This window comes from Theropithecus gelada, chromosome 1 (assembly GCF_003255815.1).
Source record: "Theropithecus gelada isolate Dixy chromosome 1, Tgel_1.0, whole genome shotgun sequence".
NCBI classification, from domain to species: Eukaryota; Metazoa; Chordata; class Mammalia; order Primates; family Cercopithecidae; genus Theropithecus; species Theropithecus gelada.
In genome coordinates this window covers 66,992,178-67,017,024 of record NC_037668.1, presented here as the reverse complement: position 1 = coordinate 67,017,024, position 24,847 = coordinate 66,992,178, and the positions used below count along the sequence as shown (strand labels likewise).

The 24,847-nt window shown below is 40.2% G+C and overlaps 1 protein-coding gene and 1 pseudogene across 2 annotated transcripts in view; one reads left to right on the top strand and one right to left on the bottom strand.

The window, feature by feature from the left end:
• The window catches only part of MACF1 (microtubule-actin crosslinking factor 1), a 407,350-nt gene that overhangs the window by 170,210 nt on the left and 212,293 nt on the right, over positions 1–24,847 (bottom strand). The window contains exons 18-31 of one of the 2 annotated variants that reach the window (XM_025361739.1): positions 24,618–24,722; positions 23,887–23,982; positions 22,143–22,268; positions 20,645–20,650; positions 19,540–19,692; positions 17,431–17,585; positions 10,680–10,806; positions 9,946–10,129; positions 9,371–9,540; positions 4,682–4,860; positions 3,844–3,982; positions 2,964–3,157; positions 1,767–1,929; positions 340–423 (exon numbers count right to left, since the gene is read on the bottom strand). In XM_025361739.1, the coding sequence (XP_025217524.1) occupies positions 340–423; positions 1,767–1,929; positions 2,964–3,157; positions 3,844–3,982; positions 4,682–4,860; positions 9,371–9,540; positions 9,946–10,129; positions 10,680–10,806; positions 17,431–17,585; positions 19,540–19,692; positions 20,645–20,650; positions 22,143–22,268; positions 23,887–23,982; positions 24,618–24,722 (1,881 nt within the window). The remainder of the gene's footprint in view (positions 1–339; positions 424–1,766; positions 1,930–2,963; positions 3,158–3,843; positions 3,983–4,681; positions 4,861–9,370; positions 9,541–9,945; positions 10,130–10,679; positions 10,807–17,430; positions 17,586–19,539; positions 19,693–20,644; positions 20,651–22,142; positions 22,269–23,886; positions 23,983–24,617; positions 24,723–24,847) is intronic. The other variant, XM_025361749.1, reaches the window with a different exon arrangement.
• LOC112609245 lies at positions 15,892–16,491 on the top strand (annotated as a pseudogene).

The following is a 24,847-nucleotide window of genomic DNA, read 5'->3' as shown; positions in this document are numbered from 1 at the left end:
AACTACAAAAAAATGGCAATACTATTTCCGAGATAGGAAAGACAAGTAAGAAGCATATTTAAGAAGAAAACCCAAACATTCTGTTTTTGCCATGTTAAGTTTAAATGGCCTACGTCATGCAAATGGAGATTCCTCAAATCGCAGCCAACATCTACTACTTCTCCAAGCAACCCCAAACATAGGGTTGCAGGAACTATACATCTGCTTAACTGAAGGATCAGGCCAGCTTCTAGCATAAGAACTCTGCTTAATTTGTCCAGAAATAGAACCTACAGTGAAGATGTAGGTTTTCCTGAGCTGGTGATGATTCATGTTCTTTTTGGGATGTGGTAAAGTTACCTTTACAATAGTAGAATACTGCTGGGAAAATTTTTGACATTGATCCAGTTTTGTCTGATTTCTCTCAATTTCTGCAAATAGAGCCTAGGAAGCAAAATATCACAACATTATCATTGCCATTACCACCATTGAAACAGCTGAATATTTACTATGTTCTAAGGCAGTAGTTTTCAAACCTTAGCTGCATCAGAATTGCTGGAAAGGGTGGTTAAAACACATACTGTGGGGCCTCACCTCCAGAGTTTCTGGTTCAGTGGGTTTGGGTTCACAAATTTGCACTTTTTTGTCTTTTTAATCTTTTGTAGAGACAAGTTCTCACTTTCTTAACCAGGCTGGTCTCAAACTCCTTTCCTCAAGTGATCCCCCTGCCTCAGCCTCCCACAGTGCTGCAATTACAGGCAGGAGCCACTGTGCTGGATCCAAGAACCTGCACTCCTAACACGTCCCCAGGTGATACGGATGCTGCTAGTCTGGGGTCCACACTTTGAGAACTACTATTCTAAGTATTTTATATGTATCACTTCAGTTAATCCTAGCAACAATAATCTCATAAGGTTAAATAAATAACAAACTATGTCCATTTTATTGATAAGGAAGTAGAACACTGCGAGGCTAAATAACTTCTTCAAAGGCTTATAGCAGATAAGTGAGCCAGGATTGGAATCCAGGCAATACAACTCCAGATCTCATACTTTTTTTTTTTTGAGATGGAGTCTCACTCTGTTGCCCAGGCTGGAGTGCAGCGGCATGATCTCAGCTCACTGCAAGCTCCGCCTCCTGGGTTCACGCCATTCTCCTGCCTCAGTCTCCCGAGTAGCTGGGACTACAGAACCACACCCGGCTAATTTTTTGTATTTTTAGTAGAGACGGAGTTTCACCGTGTTAGTCAGGATGGTCTCTATCTCCTGACCCCGTGATCTGCCCACCTTGGCCTCCCAAAGTGCTGGGATTATAGGTGTGAGCCACCGCGCCCGGCCTCATACTCTTAACCATAATGCTAAACAAAACAAAACAAAATGCCAACAACAAAAATGCTTAAAATGAATCATTTTCAAAAAAAAAAAAAAAAGAATCATTTTCATCTACTTAGAATTTTCTCTTGGTTTTCAAAACCCCATATCTAATCCTAGTAAAATAAAATGTAATCTAAAGAAACAAAATAAAGACAATTTTAATCTGTCCATCTAGTGGTTTCAATACAGTTACAGAAACTCAGAACTGAAGGTACCTGAAGGTACCTGACAGGTTCTCTAGTCTAAATGCAAAGCCAATATCTTGGGACCATCCTGTTCAAACCACGCTAAGAAAAGGGAACTTGGAATATCTTCCATTTGGAGGAAGCTTTAATTGCTAGTACATCATTTTCTTTTATGATAAACAAAATTTAAATTTCTAACTCTTCCCTCCAGAGCTAATACCACACTCACTGTCTGCTGGCTGAGCTGCTCCGAAAGCACTCTGCTATCCTCTGCCTGGCCTGGCTTCATCATTTCCTGCTGGGCAGTGGTTTCCTCAATCCACTTGATGAGAGTTCCATGGCAGGCTCGGTAATCTCCCAGAACTTCCTGGATACTTTCTAGTTCAGATTGGCTAGAAGAACAAAGGGAAACTGCTATCAGATACCTTGGTACAAATACAGTAAGGTAAATGAGGTAATTCCCTCTTTAACCCATGTGTCCAGTTGGGCTTGACCACAAATGATCCATCTTTATCTATGGGGAACAGCGATGTAAGGCTGAGTGAGACCTATGCATGTATCAGCACCCTATGGTCGAAAAAGTGAGTAGAACCAGTCGTGACCTGCTAGCCCTGGATGCTGCCTTGTGGTCTAGCATCCCACAATAATCCTTGTCAAGTTTTTCACCTACGTTGCCAAGAATTACCGGGGTGACCAATAAGGTAGTATTGGCTGTACAGTTCTATTCCCTGATGACAGAGTATCTGTCAGTATAGCACAGCTATGATTTGTGAATCACTATAATTTCTCAGGGCAGAGAGGGGAGAGAAGTGAAAAATAGTCATTATTTCCTGTTACTTCCTGGTTAGACTTCTCTTAGTCTAACCAGCTTTGTGATAATACTCCAATTAGAATGAAAACTTACATGAGCTGTTAAGCTCCTCTCCCTACAAATTTCCCTAACCAGCTTAGCCTCCAAAAGGTGCAGTTTCTATCCTTCCTATTTATATCTGTCATTAGAAGCAGGACCTCTAGTAACAGAGATGAAAAGTTACTGAATTAGCAAATGAGATGAAAGCAAGAAATTCCGTAAAGCCCCATCATGAAAAAATGGCTCATATTTGGATACAAAGCTAATAAAACAAGAACTAGAGTATAGGTTTTGTCCTTGAGAAGTGACCTTTCAAGTCTACATTCCAGGAAGCCACTGACATCAACGTCTTAACTAGAAAAGACCTGGGACACAGGAGAGGCATTACATCTGCTTTGGGATTGCGGGTCTCACTTTTCTATCACTTATCTTGTCCAGAATTTATGTGGTTTTTAAATTTCCACCTCTCCCTATACATTTCTACCTTTAAATATAAACGTACAGATATAACTCTGTTTTTGTTTAAGACCTAGTCCCTGAACTCTGATAGGAGAAAAAGGTGGGGCCACCACTCACCGAATCTCGAGTTGGGCAATGACTCGGTGCCAACGCTCCTGCAGCTGGGAGCCTTTTTCCTGATAGCGCTCCAAATCCAGGTTTCGCTCTGGCGTCAGACGACTCATCTGCTCTGCCACTGCCTTGGCCTTGTCAATTTCCTCATCCAGGACTGAAAACACTGAATTCTTGTCCTTCACATCACTAAACCAGTGCTATGGAAACATAAGTACAGAAACAGGCTGTGTATTTTCCATGCTAAAAAGGAGTCAGTCTAAGGTAGGAAACAAGGACGTGGTCTACAGCTAATTCCACATTGTATCTGTGATTGTGCCCTGGAACGTTTGTGGCAGGACTGCCTCCACATGTCATGGTCTCTGCTTTCCTGATGCACACTGGGATGTCAAGGACAGACAGTACTCTATAGAGAAATGTGCATAGTACTTGTGTTTGAAACCTGGCTTCCCCACTTATAACATATGAAACCAAGATAAGTCATTTAGCCAGACTAAGTTTTGGTTTTCTCATCTGTAAATGGAAATAAAAATCTCTTCTTGTCCACCTCACAGAGTGACTTGTGAGAATCAAATTAGATAACAGCTAAGTGATTTATAAACTTAGGGCACAACCATTGACTGTATCCAATTAAGCCATGATTTTATTCAGGTGAAAAGGGAAAAAATAAATCGAAAAACATACTCCTTTCTCTTGCCTTTCTAGCTAGACATACTTCTCAGTCCCTTCTTCTTCGAATACATATTAAAATATGTTTAATATGGCATTCTGCCTTATTCAAACGCTAATTTAAATCACTGTCATGCCATCCAAAACTGCATTTCTCTGCTAACCCAAAGCGACGAATATGTTAAGTCAGCCTCCTAAGAAACTCAGAGCAACTCACCCGTAATGTTGACCGATGGGCCTCCAGAGCTGAGAGATCTGCCAGTACTGCTTCTTCTTGACTCAGCTTAATCTCATAACCTTTGACCAAGAGTTCGGCATCCTGTATGCTACGTACTATAACATCAACTGTCTTTAACCTATGGGGACAAATACACATTCCTTCATTAACACATGAATTTTAGGAGCCAGGGTTATGTACCTGGAGTGCTATAGAGAGGTTCATAAAACAAAATGACCAAAATCAATGCCACCATTTTTAGATATTGACAGGGTTTTCTGAAAACAAGTAAACATGGTTTTTATGCTGCCAATTTAAGCCAATTCAAAATAAAGTTCTAAGTGGCACTGGAACATGCATACACGTGGTGGACTCATGGAGGAAAGGCATGAAGCCAGAAACCCATTTTACACTATGAAGAGTTTAAGATGTGCTACTCTTCAAAGTCATGGGTAGAGATGGGTGGGAAAAGGGAAGACCTGCAAAGTCTAATACCTAGTTCAACTAAAAACTTTTCGTTTTATTCTTTAGTTTCTCTTCCTTTCTCTTCATTCCATTAAGTATTATTTTCAGAAATATTTAATCAAACAGAAGTGAAGTAAATCATAGTCGTAACATTGCAAATTAATTCCCCATCCATATCACTGGCACTTCTACACTGCAGTCCAAATGAACCTACTTAATGTTACCAGGAACTAAAGCCAAGACCTCTCATTATCAGTACATGCTCTTCAGGATCTATAATCTCTCTCCATTATTCATGAAACACTCTAAGCCTTTCTCTTTCTTATCCCAATGGAAAATATTGCCCTTGGGCCCAAAACCTCAGCTCACTCACTTATTCAGATATACAGTAGAGAGACCATAGACATGGTCCATCTTCTCCACCAGAAGATTCAGTTCTGAGCGCAGAGTTGGGACACTTGAACTAGATGGAGACTGATGGAGAAAGCTGTCACATTTCATAGAAACTGCATCCAAGTCTGACCTCAGTTGCTGTAAATCCTCCTGGGTGTGCTGCCAGGAACAAGACACACATAAAGAGGGAGAGAGAATTGAACAAAAAAGGTAGAAAGAAGTCCTTATTTGTAATAGCTAAATATTGGAAACCACCTAAATGCCCATATACAGGAGGCTGGTTGAATAAACTATGAAACAGCCATATGATGGGGAATTATTCAGCTGTAAATGAAATGAGAAAGATTTCTGGGAATTAAGTGGTTTTAGCATATATTTTTAAGTAGAAGAAGCAAAGTCAACAGAGTATAGTATGTTATATTTTGTATATAAAAGAAGGGAAAATGAGAAAATATATGTATATATGTTTATGCAAACGGACAGACAGAAAGGATAGCCAGAAACTAATGAGATGAAAAGAATGGAATTGAAAGAATCAAATGAAGGCAAATGGGATAAAAGGACTAGCTAGAGGGCAATACACTTCTTTTTGTATAGATTTGACTTTTAGAACCATGTTAATGTTTTACATTCTTATAAAGAAATAAATAAGGAAAATTGAGGGGTGGCTCTCAAATGGAACACAACAGAAATATATAAGCCTAACTGTATTTCAGATAAATAACATAATCACACTGAAAGGGAAGAAGGGGTATGAACACACGCAAGTAATTTCCAAACATAGTATTCGAACTATAGATATACCTTTAGGTTAAAGACAAAAGGAACTATAAATAAATGTTAAACTCTAATTTGGTAGGTTTGTTTATTGCAGTGAGTTAACAATTCTGAAACTACTATTTGTAAATGCTAGGATTGAACAATAAGTAAATATATTGTGGATAACATAAAGCAGGTTTTTCAGACTTGGGGAAGGGGGTTAAAAATATGGAAAGAGGCTAGAATAATCCCTGTGCTATGGGTTGGGAACTGGATGGAGACAAATACATACGAATTCGTGTGTGTGTGTGTGTGTGTGTGTTTGTGTGTGTGTGTGACAGAGAGAGAGAAATTGAGAGATCAATAAATATACTGACCTATATTTATATCTGTAAACTTACACACATGTATATGTGTGTATATGTAACACATGTGTGTACATGTGTGTGTATATGCATATATATATATATATTTGTAAATATATGTTTCTTTTTTTTTCTTGAGACAGAGTTTCACCTTGTTAGGCTGGACTGCAAGGGCACGATCTCAGATCACTGCAACCTCCATCTCCTGAGTACAAGCGATCCTCCTGCCTCAGCCTCCCAAGTAGCTAGGATTATAGGCACGTGCCACCATGCCCGGCTAATTTTTGTATTATTGGTAGAGATGGGGGTTTTACCATGTTGGCCAGGCTGGTCTCCAACTCCTGACCTCAGGTGATCCACCTGCCTTGGCCTCCCAAACTGCTGGGATTATAGGTGTGAGCCACCACACCCGGCCTATGTTTTCTAGCTCTGTATGCTAAGTGGGCCTATAAGCAATAATAGTCCCACAACAATGAGTACATTCGGCACCCAGATCTTAGCTTCTAAATAATATTCTCTGCCCAAAAGAATCAGAACTCCTTGGAGAAACAGCTGATTTCCAGGGTTGAGACTGGAAAAAGCAAGATGAACCTGGAAGATCTTATTTTGTCAAAAAGAAAGAACTTCGTTGGGCATCGTGGCCCATGCCTGTAATCCCAGCACTTTTGGGAGGCTAAGGCAGGAGGACTGCTGGAAGCCAGGAGTTGGAGACCAGCCTGGGTAATATAGTGAGACTCATCTCTATCTAAAAAAAGAGAAAGAAAGAAATAACTCAAAAAATGATGGGTACATGTTAAAAGGACAAAAAAGCCAGCTTGAAGGGGCTTCCATTGGCTAACTTTGGGAAATTTTGAGCATCAAAACAATGAAAACAATGACAGTAACAAATTACACACCACTGGATAAAATAAGAATCCATGAGTATATATTGACATAAATAAATAATGAAAGAAGAAAGCAAGGGAAGGAGGGAAGAAAAAAAAGGGAGGGAGGGAAGGAAGGAAGGAAGACAAACTACAGAAAAGGAAAGAAGGTTGGTTTTTCTTTTTCCATACAACGTAAATGTTTTTTATGTAGAAGGAATGACAGAATTAGAAAAGCAGTTTTTGGCAACTATGATACTAATAATTGATTCAGTCATGAATTAACAATGGATGTTAAAACTAGTTGGTGAAAATCTGATGAAAAATAAGATATTTACATAGTCTCCAGTACCTCCCCATAAGATACTTAGTAATTACAAAGGGAAAATAGGAACCAGAGATCAAAGTTAACATCACCAGTAATGTCACATGCATCCTTATATGACACACTAATGTACCAAGGACACAGTATTACTTCTGTAGGATTCCTGCCAAAATTGTAAGACTTAACACTAATCAGGAAGAAGCCTCAGATAACCACAAACAGAAGAACAAAATATTCTACATTTATTCTACAATATAAATGACCTACACTCATAAAAAAAATGTTAAGGTCATGAAAGATGATGGAAAGTTGAGAAACTGTTCCAAGTTGAAGAAATCTGAAGATACACAGCAACCAAATGCAATATGTAATCCTGGACTGAATCCTGGACCTTCCTTCTTGGGGTTGCCAGGGATGGATGGTATGAGGATATAAAGGTCATTATTTGATCAGCTGATGAAATTTTAATGGTGTGTGAGCTTGGATAGCAGTATTATATCAATTTTTTTTGTTTGTTTGTTTGTCTGTTTGAGACAGAGTTTTGCTCTGTCGCCCAGGCTGGAGGGCAATGGTGTGATCTTGGCTCACTGCAACCTCCACCTCCCGGGTTCAAGTGATTCTCATACCTCAGCCACTTGAATAGCTGGGATTACAGGCACTTGCCACCACGCCTGGCTACTTTTTGTATTTTTAGTGGAGATGGGGTTTTGCCATGTTGGCCAGGCTGTTCTCCAACTCCTGGTCTCATGTAATCCGCCCACATCAGCCTCCCAAAGTGCTAGGATTACAGACATGAGCCACCACGCCCGACCTGTATCAATGTTAATTTCCTGGTGTTTATCATTGCTCCATGGTTATGTAAGAGGCTGTCTTTTTTTTTTTTTTTGAAGATGTACACTGAAGTATTCAGGAATAAAGGAGTTTCATGTCTGGAACTTCCTCTCAAGATAAAAAAGGAATATTATTATGTATAATATATAGAATAAAATGATAAAGCAAATGTACAAAAATATTAACATTTGGGGACTCTAGGTGAGACGTATAAGAGAATAAAACTTTTCTATATATCTTAAATTATTTCAAAATAAAGTTTTAAAAAGAAAGGTATTTTAGATGTATGTATATATGTATCTTGAGACGGGGTCTCACTCTTTCACTCAGGCTCGAGTGCAGTGGTGCAGTTATAGCTCACTGAAGCCTCAAACTCTTGGGTTTAAGCGATTCTCCCACCTTGGCCTCCCAAAGCATCCAGTCGACCTTTATTTCTTAGTGTGTCCTATTTTTCAGGGACAAATAGATTTTGTATCACCCTATGGAAAAGTAAAAAGCTTCCACATGAGAATTCCCAGGCTCCTATGATATGCCTTATATTACCTCCCTCTCCACCAGTAAAAATCATACTTCCCTCTCACCCTTCTCTTCAGGTTTGGGGGAAAAAAATAGAAAGTTGGAAAAATCACTCCTCTTCACTGGCCGTTCCTTTCCATCTCCTTTAAGCTCCCAGATCAAATTTAATAGGCTTCATAGAGCTCTCTCATACCATTCTAATTAGAAATGTTCTAGAAACACTCTAAGTTCCTACAGCAATCTTTGCTTGGAAATATACTAGTTACTATATTCATGACATCTCTTATATCTTATACTGAAGTTTCTAATCATAATTTTAACTTTTTATTTTTCTTTCACTACACTATAAGCCAAAAAACAAGGACCTTGGCTTACTTTTCTTTGTATGCCTCAGAGGACTTAATAAAGCAATATATATTTGCTGCTTTTACTTCAAGAATACTATCCTACATTTTCATAGTATTTTACTTTTTCAGGAAGCTCATTATATGTACTATACCATTTAATTTTCAAAATAACCCTATATTGTGCATTGCCATCTCCATTTTACAAAAGTAAACTAGGGATGAGAGTTCACTTGCTCAAAGTCGCAGACAGAGCATATATCAGAGCCCACATTCAAATCAGAGTCATTCCTTGTATTTACTGGTCATATGACTGAAGGTAACCAAGTCACTGAAAGTAGCACAGGCGCATAAGGGATAGAAGCAAGAGCAGCATCTCTACTAAGCAGTTTCAAAATACATAGCCCAAATATACTGCTTAGAACAATTTACTAGTCTGTTTGCCTTCTCAACTCTGTAGGAAACTAATCAACATTCAGCAATACACATGGAGCTGAAATCACACTTCTCCACAGGTAAAAGACATTTATAGACTACAAGAAGAACTCCTGAGAAGGACTGTCTCGAGTCTATTGCCTTATTTCTTAGGTTCCATACTCTTGCCATCCAATGAACTCTGAAAGCATTCACTACACAACCAGCATCCACACTGCTCTTAGGGCTTACTTCTTGCTCTGCAATCCTTAATGCACTGTCCTGCCGGGCATCTCTGTCAGTCCTAGAGCCGGCTAGAGACTGAATTCGTTTGACCACCCTCTGTTCATACTCCTCCAGGCGTAGCCGGATGTTCTTCAACTCTGAAATGTACATCTTGGCCACAGTCTCCTCTTTGTCCTCTGTGAATGAACAAACACAAAAGACCAGTAAGTTCGACATCAGAGATAAGCAGATCTGATATCCTACTGACGAAAGCAAGGCTTTATTTAGGGAATCTTCTGCCTGATTCTACCTGATCCTAAATTTCACATATTGTGTACTAATCTTTCAGAGTCCAAACATGTTACAGCCACAAGACAATGTGATAGGTTGATTAGCAGTAACAAACGAAATATCAACAGACCTCTTCTTCCATGATCTGATTTTGAGAATTCATCTATAAGTTCTTTTCTATCTCAAGTTCGTAGCAACTCAAATGGAAAAAAGCAGTGATGCTACTTTCTCATTTATATGAAGGGTTTCATAGCAACCCCTTGAAAGGCTCTCATTCTACTATTCTCTTTCCCTCTTCCCGGTGCACACACCATTCTCCATGGACTTCATCAGGTGCTGGAAGTGGGCTTTACAAGCTTCCACTTCCTCTTCCAAGCGCAAGCGATCAGCCACTGAGAACAGCACAGAGTCACGACTATCCTGCAGAAAGTCTTCATAGTGGGCCTGAAGATTCTTCATAATCTGATGACACTCCCCTGGTGCTGAGGATCGAAGCTAGAAAGAAAAAGCCAGAAGAAATTGCAACAGAATAAAAATATAACACTTTCTCTTTTCCTCCATTTTACTGAAGTAACATATATACAAAACAGTGCACAAACCATAATTGTAAACATGTGGATTTTTATAATTTGAATTCCTCCATTTAATCAGCATTCAGATTAAGAAGCAGAACATTACCAGCACCCCAGAAGCACCCTTTTTGCCCCACTGAACATAACTCTTGATAATTGTTCACAAGTATTCACCTACTACGTATTCTTATGCAAAAGACATGCTTGTCTTACAGAGTGAGAAAAAGCCTGCAATGTTCTACCCTTGCTAAGAAGACCAAAGATGTTACTTATTCTAATTAGGAGTTTCCTTTACCCATTCAAATTGCTACCTCTAACTTGCAAGAACCTCAGGTCTCTAACTGTAAAATGGTATCCCTGAGTCTACTTTACTCCATTTGGGTGGGGAAAAGTCTCACAGTAAGGAAAAAAAGCTCCTTCTGAAAAAATCTTGCCAACAGAATGTGAGCTTGGGGTAAGGTTTTCATAATTACCTTTTCTAGGTTCCAGGTCTGTATAAGGTCAAGGTCTTTACGCAGATAGTTCCAAGATATAAGGCTTTTGGTGTTAACATGTAGCTGGTGCCAAAGGGCCATCACCTTCTGATAAGATTGTTCGACCCTAGAAATAACACAGAACTTGACTATTACCTTTGTAAGACTTCAGCTCCACATTAGAGATCTTCTAAGGAAAAATGTGATTGCCTTAGCAGAACTGAGCTTATACATTGAGCAGAGAAAGGCAACAAGTCAAATACTAACATCCCAGGAATTTTTAGAACTAAATTAATTGAGGCTGGGCGTGGTGGCTCATGCTTGTAATCCCAGAACTTTTGGAGGCCAAGGTGGGAGGACTGCTTGAGCCCAGGAGTTCAAGACCAGCCTGGTTGACATAGTGAGACCTCATCTCTATTAAAAAACAACAACAACAAAAAAAAAACTAAATTACATTAATTAATTGGGATCTTCAACTTGGATTTGCTATAGCATTATGCATATTACGTTAGCACATATTTAGTAATTTCATAAATGTTACCTGGTTATAATACGATGATTACAAGCCAGAGAGAAGAAATAACCAGAGAGAACAATAATAGGGAAAGGCATAAACAACATCCCATCCAGAATTGTTGAAAAATGATTATATCAATGTTTACAAATTGATTTGCTGTGTTCCAAACATTTATAAAAATGCTAAAATACTGAGAAGCTAATAGCAGTTTAAGAAATTCACCTGGTATATAAAAGAAAACTGCATGGCTCACGCCTGTAATCCCAGCACTTTGGGAGGCTGAGGCAGGTGGATCACCTGAGGTCGGGAGTTTAAGACCAGCCTGACCAACATAGACCACCAGCCTGACCAACAATTTTGTATTAAAAATACAAAAATTAGTCAGGTGTGGTGGTAGATGCCTGTAATCTCAGCTACTTGGGAGGCTGAGGCAGGAGAACTGCTTGAACCCGGGAGGTGGAGGTTGCAGTGAGCCGAGATCGTGCCATTGCACTCCAGCCTGGGCAACAAGAGCAAAACTCCATTTCAAGAAAAAAAAAAAAAGAAAACTGCAGTATGAAGGGGTTTGAGATTTTTTTTCCCCAAGCATCTCATGTCTAATTCAATCTTGATTTCAAGAAGACTTACGAATACACAAATACACAGACACACACTTTCTTACACACCCACCATGTTACCTTGAATTTCTTCAAGTTGAGAAAAACATGCAAGATATAAAGAACAGGATGGAAAACTAGAAGCCAGGACATCAGTTAAACAAGAGGCATTAAATCCGTAAGTTTAATCTTCCCTCTCTCCAAAAGTCCCACTAAAATTTCAGTAGAGTTGAAATTCAAAGTTCAGGAAATCTCAAAGAAGAATAAAAATATAAAAAAGCAACAACAACAACAACAATAAAGAAAATAAGAGAACATTCGAAAATCAGTTCAGGAGGTCCAACATTCAACAAATGGGAGTTCTTAAAAGCAAGAACTTAAAAAAAAGGAGAATAAAATAATTAAAGAAATAAGGTCAGTACGGTGGCTCACGCCTGTAATCCCAGCACTTTGGGAGGCCGAGGCAGGCAGATCACGAGGTCAGAAGATAGAGACCATCCTAGCTAACACGGTGAAACCCCATCTCTACTAAAAATATAAAAAATTAGCTAAGTGTGGTGGCAGATGTCAGTAGTTCCAGCTACTCGGGAGGCTGAGGCAGGAGAATGGAGTGAACCCAAGAGGCAGAGCTTGTGGTTAGCCAAGACTGCGCCACTGCACTCCAGCCTGGGTGACACAGCGAGACTCCATCTCAAAAAAAAAAAAAGAAAAAAAAAAGAAATAATCCAGGCTGGGCGTGGTGGCTCATGCCTATAATTCCAGCACTTTGGGAGTCTAAGGTGGCAAATCACAAGGTCAGCAGTTCAAGACCAGCCTGACCAACATGGTGAAACCCCGTCTCTACTAAAAGTACAAACATTAGCTGGGTGTGGTGGTGCATGCCTGTAAGTCCCAACTACTCGGGAGGCTGAGGCAGGAGAATTGCTTGAACCCAGGAGGCAGAGATTGCACAGAGCCAAGATTGCGCCACTGCACTTCAGCCTGGCCGACAGAGCGAGACTGTCTCAAATCATCATCATCTTCATCATCATCATCATCATCATCATCCAAGAAAAAACTTCCTCAAACCTGAAAGCAAGTTTCTAGTTTGTGTTCATTAGCATAATGAATACAAAAAGACTCAAAGGTACAGCATCCCTTTTCAAGATTAGAGACAAAGAGAAGCATTTAAACACCTCCAGAGAAATAAAGATTTCTTTCAAAAGGTGAAAGTATCAAACTGTTCCGTATCATGATAGTGAAGGATAAACAATTCTAAGCCTTTGTCAAAACCAATAGTACTGCTTATGACAAAAGATGAGTTTTACTATTATGTAAGCCTAAAAAAAAAAAAAGAGAAAGAATGAAAATGGCACTATACATCTAAACAAGAAATCCTGAAAGTTAGAAAGCAATAGAGCAATGATTTCAAAGTTCAAAGTAAAAATAATTTCCAGGCTAGGCATGGTGGCTCACGCCTGTAATCCCAGCACTTTGGAAGGCCCAGGCGGGCAGACTACTTGAGGTCAGGAGTTCGAGACCAGCCTGGCCAACATGGTGAAATCCTGTCTTTACTAAAAATACAAAAATTAGCCGGGCATGGGGACATGCACCTGTGGTCCCAGCTACTTGGGAGGCTGAGGTAGGAGAATCACTTGAGCCCAGGAGGTGGCAGCTGCAGTGTGCTAAGATTGTGCACTCCACTCCAGCCTGGGCAACATAGCAAGACTCTATCTCAATAATTATTATTATTATTATTATTTCCAAAAAAAGTATCTTGCCAGTTAGAGGAAGAAGAAGACAAACATTTTCAGATATGAGGTCTCAAAAAATTTACCTCCTACTCAGCCTTTTTCAATAGGAAAAGAGTGTAATCCATCAAACCAAGGAGTACACTAATAAATAAGACTTGGAATCTAGGAATCAGTGGGTCCAACATAGCGTGAAATATCACAGAGACAGGACCAAATCAGGCCTACAGAACAGGTACACCCACACCCACACACACACACACACACACACAAGATAGAATGGTCCAGAATAAATGTTTCCAAAAGAAAAATGAAAATTGCCTGTGGTGTTTGGCCATATTGGGAATCCTTTTACAGTAATGTAGGAGAGTTTGGGGACAACTAAGCAAAGTAAAAAACAAAACAATTACCCACTCCAAGGAAACAAAAATTATATAAGAAAGTAAATAAAACAGGGGTCAGGTGCAGTGGCTCATGCCTGTAAATAAAACAGGGGTCAGGTGCAGTGGCTCATGCCTGTAATCCCTGTACTCTGGGAGGCTGAGGCAGGTGGATCACTTGAGGTCAGGAGTTCGAGACCAGCCTGGCCAACATAATGAAACCCCGTCTCTACTAAAACTACAAAAATTAGCCAGTCGTGGTGGCACACACCTGTAATTCCAGCTACTCAGGAGGCAGAGGTTGTAGTGAGCCCAAACTGTACCACTGCACTCCAGTCTGGGCGACAGAGGGAGACTCGGTCTCAAACCAAAAAAAAAAAAAAAAAAGAAAGTAAATAAAATAATTTATTCGTAAATATATTCACTCACCTACTCATTCATTCTTTCATTCAACAACCATTTATTGAATACCTGCTATGTGCTGGGAATGGTTCTAAGTGCTAAAGATACAGAAGTAAACAAAATGGACAAAAATCTCTAATAGGAGAGAATAAACAAACACATAATCTGTTAGGCAATATTAAGAGTTCTGAAGAAAAATAAAATGAGTAAAGAAGACAGAGAGTGGCATGCAGTGAGTGGGGATGGTGGTCCATGAGGGTTCTAAGATAAACTGAACAAAGTGAGGGAGTGAATCATGTAAATATCAGAGGCAAGCAGGAAGTCCAAAGGCCCCGAGGCAAGAATATGTGGTCTGTGTGTGAGAAACAGAGGAAAGACCAGAGTGACTGCAGCTAAGTACAAGCAAGGAGAGAGGCAGAGGATGAGTTCCGAGACAGAGACGTAAGGCACAGTCGCCTCACAATAGTCCCCTAGAGTACAATCTGGCTCAGCTTTAAACAATGCATGTACTAGCCGGGCGCGGTGGCTCAAGCCTGTAATCCCAGCACTTTGGGAGGCCGAGACGGGCGGATCACGAGGTCAGGAGATCGAGACCATCCTGGCCGACACGGTGAAACCCCGTCTCTACTAAAAAGTACAGAAAACTAGCCGGGCGAGGTGGCGGGCGCCTGTAGTTCCAGCTACTCGGGAGGCTGAGGCAGGAGAATGGCGTAAACCCGGGAGGCGGAGCTTGCAGTGAGCTGAGATCCGGCCACTGCACTCCAGCCTGGGCGGCAGAGCGAGACTCCGTCTCAAAAAAAAAAACAAAAAAACAATGCATGTACTAATAAAACAAAAAATATCAACTTAAACAAAAACTGTGACATAACTACATTTGGAAGATGAAAGAAGCGTATGCATATATGCATGTAGAGAAAGCTAAATGTTAATTTCCTAGAGTAAAAAGTTAATAGATAATTTCTGAAGTTGAAAACAAACAAGGAAATAGCAGGAAAAAATTACATTCAGAAATGTGGGTTTATAACCCAGCAAAATCTGCTGAAAACAGTTGACTCTGGAAAGTGGAACTTTGGGACAGGAGAGGTGATAGCTAATATTTATTATAATAAACTTTATAGTATAACCCAGCTTTCTAAAATATGTACATAAACATATATATGTTACATAAACATATATATATTTTATATATATAAAATATATATATATATGTATTTTTTTTTTTTTTGAGACAGTCTCACTCTGTCACCCAGGCTGGAGTGCAGTGGCGCAATCTCGGCTTACTGCAACCTCCACACCCTGGGTTCAAGCAATTCTCCTGCCTCAGCCTCCTAAGTAGCTGGGACCACAATTGTGCACCGCCACGCCAGGCTAATTGTCTGTATTTTTAGTAGAGATGGAGTTTCACCATGTTGCTCAGGCTGGTCTCGAACTCCTGACCTCAAGTAATCCAAAAACCTCAGCCTCTCAAAGTGCTGGGATTACAAGCATAAGCCACGGTGCCTGGCCCATATATTACTTTTAAAAAAATTAAAGAAAATTAGCTGCCATAAAAAAAAAAAAAATTCGGAGTCTCAGGCAGAGAGAGTCATGGCAGGACAAGCATTTAGAAAGTTTCTTCCACTCAGGCCGGGTGCAGTGGCTCACGCCTGTAATCCCAGCACTTTGGGAGGCCGAGGCAGGCGGATCACGAGGTCAGGAGATCAAGACCATCCTGGCTAAAATGGTGAAATCCTGTCTCTACTAAAAATACAAAAACTTTAGCCGGGCATGGTGGTGGGCGCCTGTAGTCTGAGCTATTCAGGAGGCTGAGGCAGGAGAATGGCATGAACCCGGGAGGCGGAGCTTGCAATGAGCCGAGATCACACCACGGCACTCCAGCCTGGGCAACAGAGCAAGGCTCCATCTTAAAAAAAAAAAAAAAAAAAGTTTGAAAGGAGTGCTGCTGAAACTGTAACCAAAGGAGGCATTATGCTTCCAGAAAAATCTTAAGGAAAAGTATTTCAAGCAACAGTAGTTGCTGTTGGGTCAGGTTCAACCAGTTAGCTGTTGGGAGAGATTCAACCAGTTAGCATGAAAGTTGGAGATAAAGTTCTTCTCCCAGAATATGGAGGCACCAAAGTAGTTCTAGATGACAAGGATTATTTCCTATTTAAAGACGATGACATTCTTGGAAAGTACGTAGAGTGAAATAAGTCACTATTGAAATGGCATCAACGTGAAGCTGGCCATTCCACTGAAGTTCTGAAATCTTTCATCATGTAAATAATTTCCATATCTCTCTTTTATAATAAACTAATGATAACTAATGACCCCCCCCCAAAAAAATCAACCTTCTTTTTTTTTTTTTGAGATGGAGTCTCCCTCTGTCGCCTAGGCTGGAGTGCAGTGGCGCAATCTCGGTTCAAGCGATTCTCTGATTCTACTGCCTCAGCCTCCCCAGTAGCTGCGATTACAGGCAACTGCCATCATGCCTGGCTTTTTTTTTTTTTTTTTTTAATGTATTTTTAGTAGAAACGGGGTTTCACCATGTTGGCCAGGCTGGTCTTGAACTCCTGACCTCAAGTGATCTGCCTGCCTCGGCCTCCCAAAGTGCTGGGATTACAGGCATGCGCCACTCTGCCCAGCCCAATCTTTTTTTTTTTTTTTTTTGGAGACAGAGTCTTGCTCTGTCGCCCAGGCGGCTGGAGTGCAGTAGTGTGATCTCAGCTGACTGCAAACTTCGCGTCCTGGGTTCAAGTGATTCTCATGCCTAAGTCTCCCGAGTAACTGGGACTACAAGCATGCGCCACCACGTCCAGCTAATTTTTGTATTTTTAGTAGAGACGGGTTTTACCATGTTGGCCAGGCTGGTAAAAAAAAAATCAATCTTTTGAGAGTAAGCTATTTATAAGCAAGAGTTCTTTAAAAAAGAAATATCACTGAATATACTCTAGTTGAACAGAAATATTTATTGAAGATCTACTATGTGGCTGGCAGTAGGAGACTTGATATCTCCAATGAGAAGCCTCTCCCAGGAGGAACTTTACAACTGTGTGCAAGAAGATCACAAATGCACACTCATCCCTCCATTGGTTCACCGAGGCCAACGCAGAGGTGGGTGTACCAGTGGCAGCTGAGCCAAGTTACCTGCTGGCCATCTCAATGGCATCCTTATTGGGTGGGGGAATGAGGAAGCAGACTGATGGCACCATTGCCTCATTCCCTGTGGGGCTGATCACTTTCCATTTGGTCCGCTGAGAATTATCTTCTAGCACACATTCATCATTTTTGCAAATAGTAATCTGAAGAGATAAATTTACCAGTTATTGCTAATGGATAAAGCAACAACCCATTATTACCTGGTGCCTCATCCCAAAACTATCAAATCCTTAAGAAAAAAATCTGCTTAAGAAAATTTCTGCTATCACTTAGTGAGGCCTTCTCATTTTTGCCAAAAGATAATGGGTATAAATCTACAACACAGGAAAAACTGTGACACCAAATAAATCAAGGAAACAAATATGTATTAAATACATGTTACATGTCAAGTAACCCAGAATATGAAAGTTATAATAAGACTATAAAGGCTCAAGAGTGATCTCAGCACAAAAATCTACTAGAGTAAAAACTAATGGAACGCGAATAATCAAAACATTGTTTTTATGATATTTCCTCTCCCCCCTTCCTATACCACCCAAACCCCTGAAAACGTTTAAGCATTTTGGAATTATCAAGTCTTTCTCTTGAGAGACAAGTGATCAAGATTATTATCCCTAACTTATAGGCAGAAATATCGAGACACACAAAAGTGCAGTCCCATTTTTAAATTTTTATTTTTTTTCCATTTTTTAATTAATTCATTCTTTTGTATAATATGTATTTCTTGAGCGTCTACTCTGCGCTAGGACACTGGAGATAAAGACAGTATAATTGGCCAGGCACAGCAGCTCACATCTATAATCCCAGCACTTCTGAAGGCTAAGGTAGGCAGGCCGCTTGAACCCAGGAGTTCAAGATCAGCCTAGGCAACATAGTAAAACCTCATCTCTACAAAAAATACAAAAATTAGCTGGGTATAGTAGTGCATGCCTGTAGTCCCAGCTACTTGGGAGGCTGAGGTGGGAGGATCACCTGAGCCCGAAGAGGTCAAGGCTGCAGTGAGCCATGATAGTGCCACTGCACTCCAGCCTGGGCACAGAGTGGGACACTATCACAAAACATAAATAAATAAATAAAAAGGTACAGTGGTAAGCAGACAAACATAGTCTGTATTTCCACATATTCTGGTGGTGTATGTAGTTATAACACTGTGTGACAAATGCAATTTACCAGGGAATAAAGGATATGACCCAGTCTTGGCTAGAGGGGTAAAGACAGATTACTCAAGAACTTAAAGCCACCTTAAGGAGTTTAGGCTTTTTCCCAAGAGCAATGAGTAATTATTATAAGATTTAAGCATAGGATTGTAATTTAAAGAAAAAAAAAAAAAGGCTAAGCGCGGTGGCTCATGCCTGTAATCCCAGCACTTTGGGAGGCTGAGGTGGGCAGATCACGAGGTCAGGAGATCAAGAACATCCTGGCTAACATGGTGAAACCCCGTCTCTACTAAAGATACAAAAAATTAGCTGGGAGTGATGGCATATGCCTGTAGTCCCAGCTACTTGGGAGGCTGAGGCAGGAGAATTGCTTGAACCCAGGGAGCGGAGGTTGCAGTGAGCTGAGATGGTGCCACTGCATTCCAGCCTGGGCCACAGAGCAAGATTCCATCTCAAAAAAAAAAAAAAAAAAAGAACATGCTGGTGGTAGGATCCTTTGTGCACTACATTGGGAGGCTGATACAATAATCCAAGTGAAATAAACTTATGCCTTTTATTTTTTCTGAGACAGGGTTTTACTCCTGTAACCCAGGCTGGGGTGCAAATGGCACGATCCTGGCTCACTGCAACCTCCGCTTCCTGGGCTCAAGCAATTCTTATAGAGACATAGTTTCACCATGTGCTACAAAGTACCATCTCTGTCAACACTTAGGCAACTGAGTAGATAATGATGCCAATCACTGAGGCAGGGAGCAGGTCAAGATTATAGGATTGAAGTTTTTAGTTTTTTTTTTTTTTAAATGATAGGAGAGATTTCAGCATGTTTAAATTTTAAAAACTCTGTAATTTGATCTTTCCTTATCATCATAACCCTAACTGAAGGCTTCCCTTCTTTCTTCCTTCCCTCTGTGTCCCAGAAGTACCCTTTCTACCTCCTCACCTCGATCTGCCGATAGTCACAGATGGCCTTAACAGAAATGGTGCTCTTTAACAAATGGTCTGGACTGCGTGGTTTTAGCTGAACAATGGTTTTTGATCTCCCGACAAGACTGGCAACGGAACTCTTGGACTGTATAAGCTGCTCCTTTTCATCCTACAAAATGAGAAGAAAAACAAAATGACATTAATGTTGCTACTCAGGGTGACTAAGTTAACAAAGAAAACTGAATACTCCACTCCCTCAGAGAATGTCATCTCTCAGTTAAGTAGGGATGGTTGGTGGAGCCATCTTAAAGACTTACACAAGGATAAAGAAAAAAGGAGAGAATGTTTCTGTCTTCTACCAAGTGCTTTTGCACTCAAACTTTGCAGCTTTCTTCCTGTGCCACTTTCTATGAACCATAAAGTCACATGCAAAAACCAAAATAAAAACAAATACTTCTAGCTTCCAAATACAGCTATATAGCTAATAAAAAATTTATCTAAACATGATTCAGAGAACATGAAAGTTAAAATCAGTAATAGGTATATTATTATTAGTCAGTTTCTCACTGGTAGAAACCAGTTCTTCCCTTTTTGCTTAGGAGAAGCTAGTTATACTTATTTAAATTTTTAAAAATAATTTTATCTCCCAAGCTCTACTCTAAATATTTTATTTTCCTAAATTGAGTCAAGCTTTCTTGAGAAAGATCTTAGCTCTTCAACCAACAATGCTGTTGGTGAAGGTATCATGACAAATGATTTAGGGTTTACCTCTCAGTATTTGCTGTGCTATATTCACATAAATTTGATTGGTTAGAAAGAAGTATCATGCAAAATTGAAACTCTCAAATCTCTGCAAATCCAATAATCTTAAAAACGAATAAACTTCTTGTTAACAAAATTGGTAGTAAACCATTACCAATTCCATTAAAGAGTAAAAGATAAACTTTATCCATTAACCCAGATGTTTCAAGCCCATTTTGAGGTGTAAAAGTCTCCCCAGAAGATGGCTTTCTTAGGATGGATGTAGATGCGATGAGAGTAAAGAGTTAATAATGTTAGGAAATGCCATTAAAGAACTAAGAATATGCAAGTAAAGAAAAAGAAATGCTTAAATAAACTACCTGTGCCTGTCCCCGGGAGCATGATTGGAAGAAATACAACTTTAACTTATTAGTTAAGAAAGAGGAATGGAATATATCAGGGAGACAGCCACATTTCCATACTTGAGAGCTGGTCTACCCATTTCAGTTTCCTTGAAATAAGATGTCAATTTCTGTCTAACCCACAGCCAAACAGCTCAAGCTCCAGAGACCAAGTGCTCAGCGTGGTAAAAGTTCTGAAAAGAACCAGAAGCCAGGACAGATGCTCCCGAACCTGACGGACAAGCTGAGGAGCAGACCCAGGTGACTCCATGCCCCGATGACGCCGCCAACCCGATGACCCTGACCTGGAGAGGAGGGAACAGAGCAGCGACCCTCGAGAAGAGAAGATATGACAACCATTGCAGAGGAGTTACCCTACGACAGAAGGTACTCTGTGGGAGGGAGGAGATAATAGCCAAGGATTATATTCCTCCTTCATACTTGTAGTACCTCCGAGAGAGATATTTTAGAGACAACATCTGAAAAGTCAGGTTTTCATCCTTCATTCCAAATTAAATTAACAGACTATTTGCCCAGGTGAATGTAAAACCACTCATAGGTTTACAATACCTGAAAGTGTAAAAAAATAAAAATAAAAAAACCTTATATTCACAAATGCTCAAATCTTACCCACTAAAAAAAAATGAACTGTTTTGGGTTATTCTAGTTCTCTTATTTAGACTTTTCTATTGAAATGCGAGGTTCCCCTTGCTTCTCACAAAGGAAAAGTAAGTTCCTTATTACATATACATTTCTATCTTAATTTGAGATGTAGCTTGAGCCTTGTCTCGCCAACTCTGTGTAATATACATTCACTAAACACAAGTAGTCTTTCTGCTAATTACCAGCACTCCTGAAGAAATAATTCATTGGAGAAAATGAATATAAAATTGATTTGAACTAAATACTGAATATAAAACTATTTCTTAAAAATTAATATTGCTTCATAAATAACTGCACAAATATTACATTACATGTTTCTTTGAATTAAAATCAATTTTAATTATCATCCAAAAGAAAACTACCAAGGAGGAAAATTTTGACTTAGGTGTATTTCTTTGTTTTTGTTTTTTTTTTTTTTTAGTTCTTTTTTTGCATAAGACAGTAACAAAGAATTTGATAAACTAATCCCCTTCAACCTTTTTTTCATGCTCAACACCTCATCCTTGGCTCCAACTATTACATTAAAACAGGAAAAATGCAAGGAAAGTATAAGGAGCTCAAAGTGGCTCAGAGGAGAAGACTAGGCCTTTACTTCAATAACATACCCAAAGAAATCTTATTAGCAACTTCTTTAAAAGAAAAGGAAAAAAGGAAAGAGACAGAACCACATCGATTAAACTCTATTTGAATGTAAGCCAAACTTTATTACAACAACGGCCCACTGCCCTGGAGCTTTCAAGGATATAAACAGCAGCAGTTGATATGGTTTACGCTCTTTCCCAGAAGTAATCATCCCCACTGAGGCAACACCCACCATGGAGTCCTGGAGCAGGTCTTCAAGGCGGGATAAGCTGGTATTGTGGTCACAGGAATATTTTCGTTTAATGGAATCTTGGAGGTTCCTCAAGAATGACTCCAGCTCTCGTGCATCACTGAAGAACTATGGGAATACAAAGGAAGGATGCCTTCTGCTCAAAACATCAGAACACCCGGAATGTTAACTGAGAAAGAACAATTTTACTACGCAGAGCTTAGCAAAGCTGATTACACCCTACTGGATTAGTGAGAGTTCATTACAAGGACCACTGAAACATAAACCGAAGGGCTTAAAAAGCCATGCAGCAAAATATTAGTGTTGACTACCCCAAACCCTACCCTATAGAAAAGTTAGTTGTTTCACCCCCTCAGAAATCACTGCTCTTTCCTCTTGACTTCTGGCTAGGTACAGCATTTGGCTGTGGGGTGTATTTCATGAAAAACCTAAGGTTGAGTGATCAAATGTTTCAATTCATGTTATGAAATAATCAGGGAGACTATTTAATTTAGGGCAAAAGGCCGGGCATGGTGGCTCATGCCTGTAATCCCAGCTATTTGGGAGGCTGAGGTGGGCGGATCATGAGGTCAGGAGATCAAGGTCTTCTTGGCTAACATGATGAAACCCCATCTCTACTAAAAAAATAAAAATAAAAAAATTAGCTGGGCGTGGTGGCGGGCGCCTGTAGTCACAGCTACTCAGGAGGCTAAGGCAGGAGAATGGTGTGAACCCGGGAGGTAGAGTTTGCAGTGAGCCGAGATTGCGCCACTGCACTCCAGCCTGGGCGACAGAGTGAGGCTCCGTCTCAAAAAAAAAAAAAATTAGGGCAAAAACAGAGATAATGGCTTATTTCCTCCTCCCACCTCACCTGAAAATAAGCAGTACTTTTTTTTTTTTTTTTAAGACACTTGCTCTGTCACCCAGGCTGGAGTGCAGTGGTGTGATCTTGGCTCACGGCAACCTCCGCCTCCCAGGTTCAAGTATTTCTCCTGCTTCAGCTTCCCAAGTAGCTGGGACTACAGATGTGTGCTACCACACCCAGCTAATTTTTGTATTTTTAATAGAGAAGGGGTTTCACCATGTTGGCCAGGCTGGTCTTGAACTCCTGACCTTAAGTGATCTGCCCGCCTTGGCCTCCCAAAGTGCTAGGATTACAGGCATGAGTCACTGCGCCCAGCCAGCAGTACATTCTTTCATGTTCTGACAGATGGAAAAAAGAAAAAAAAGATCATGATATTTTACAGCTCCTCCCATCAAGAGGTGGAGTCTATTTCTCCTCAACTTGAAGTTAGGCATAGCCACACGTCTGGCTTTAACCAAAGGCACATTAATAAATGTGACAGAAGCAGGAAAAAAGGGCTTGTGCTCTAGGACTTGCTCTCTCTTTCTGCTTGTGAAACAGAGCCACGTTGTGAAGAAAGCTGCTGGATGCTAGAGACACACGGCTTGGTGCTCCAGCACCTAGCCAACTGTTAGACATGAGCAATGCCATTTGGGACCAACCAGCCCCCAGCCTGTCTGCAGCCATGAGTAAGACAGGCAAGATAAGATGAACCACTTCGCAAAGCCCTGCCCAAAGTGCTCAGCTACTGAATCACGAGCTATCTAAATGACTATTGTTTTAAGCAACTAAATTTTAAGGTGGTGGTTTATACAGCAAACGCACACTAATGCAGATGTGTTTGTAACCTCACCTTCAATATACATATGTACACACACACACAAACACAGAAATCCATCATACCTGAAAATAAGCAGTATTCTCTTTCACATGCTGCTCAACACACAGGCACAGCTGCTTCATCCACTGCAACTGGGACTGGACAGCAGCACTATAAGCCTGCAATAAACAAGCACACAGACAGAAGGGCATGAGTTTAACAGACTCAATATATATATGTGCAATACTATTTTCCAAGTACAACTCTGCTAATGATAGAGAAGCCAACAGAAAAGATGTGGAGATACTTGACTGGCATCTGCTCAATGCTTCCCATGTGTAAGAAGTGTTCCTTTAATCCAAAATGGTTTTGTTAGAGGGGGTTACATAGAAAAGGCCTCTTCCACACTCAGTTGTAAGTAAATGATCCAGGCAGCAAAACCCAGGCATAAATTCCTCCAGAATTCTTCCACTGTTTCTCTTCTTTTGGCAAAGGCACCACATCAACAAGAGTCAAGTCAGGATCTGTCTGGACAGTTACTTGAAGAAATACGGTCCAAGTCCGCTTTTCCTCCGAAAGCTGGGAGCCAATGTACCTTCTATTGTTTCTCTCAGTAGTCTCCTTAGACTAACAGAAATGTTTGCAGGCTTTTGAGGGATACAGGAACAGTCAGGAATGAAAACAGAGAAGACCCAAGACAAATGATCCCTGACACTTCCTCCAAGTCTTTCAGTTGAACAAAGTCTCTAATTTGAACACTTTTATAACAACAACCTCTCAGCATTTGACCTCCACATATTCTCGAGTCACACACCTCCACTGTCTGCTTGGCTGGGTGGTTCTCAAGTGAAAGTAGTTCTGCTGTATCTTGTAGAGAACGAAACACATCCTGTTTCTCCTCCAGTTCCATTGTCAACTCCTGAAAATTGAATTCAATTTTACAGAATAAGTGCTCTTGGCAGTGGGTAGTGGCTAGCATAAATAAAAGCTGTGTTCCCTCCCTTATTTTTTTTTTTTTTTTTTTTTTTTTTTTTTTTTTTTTTT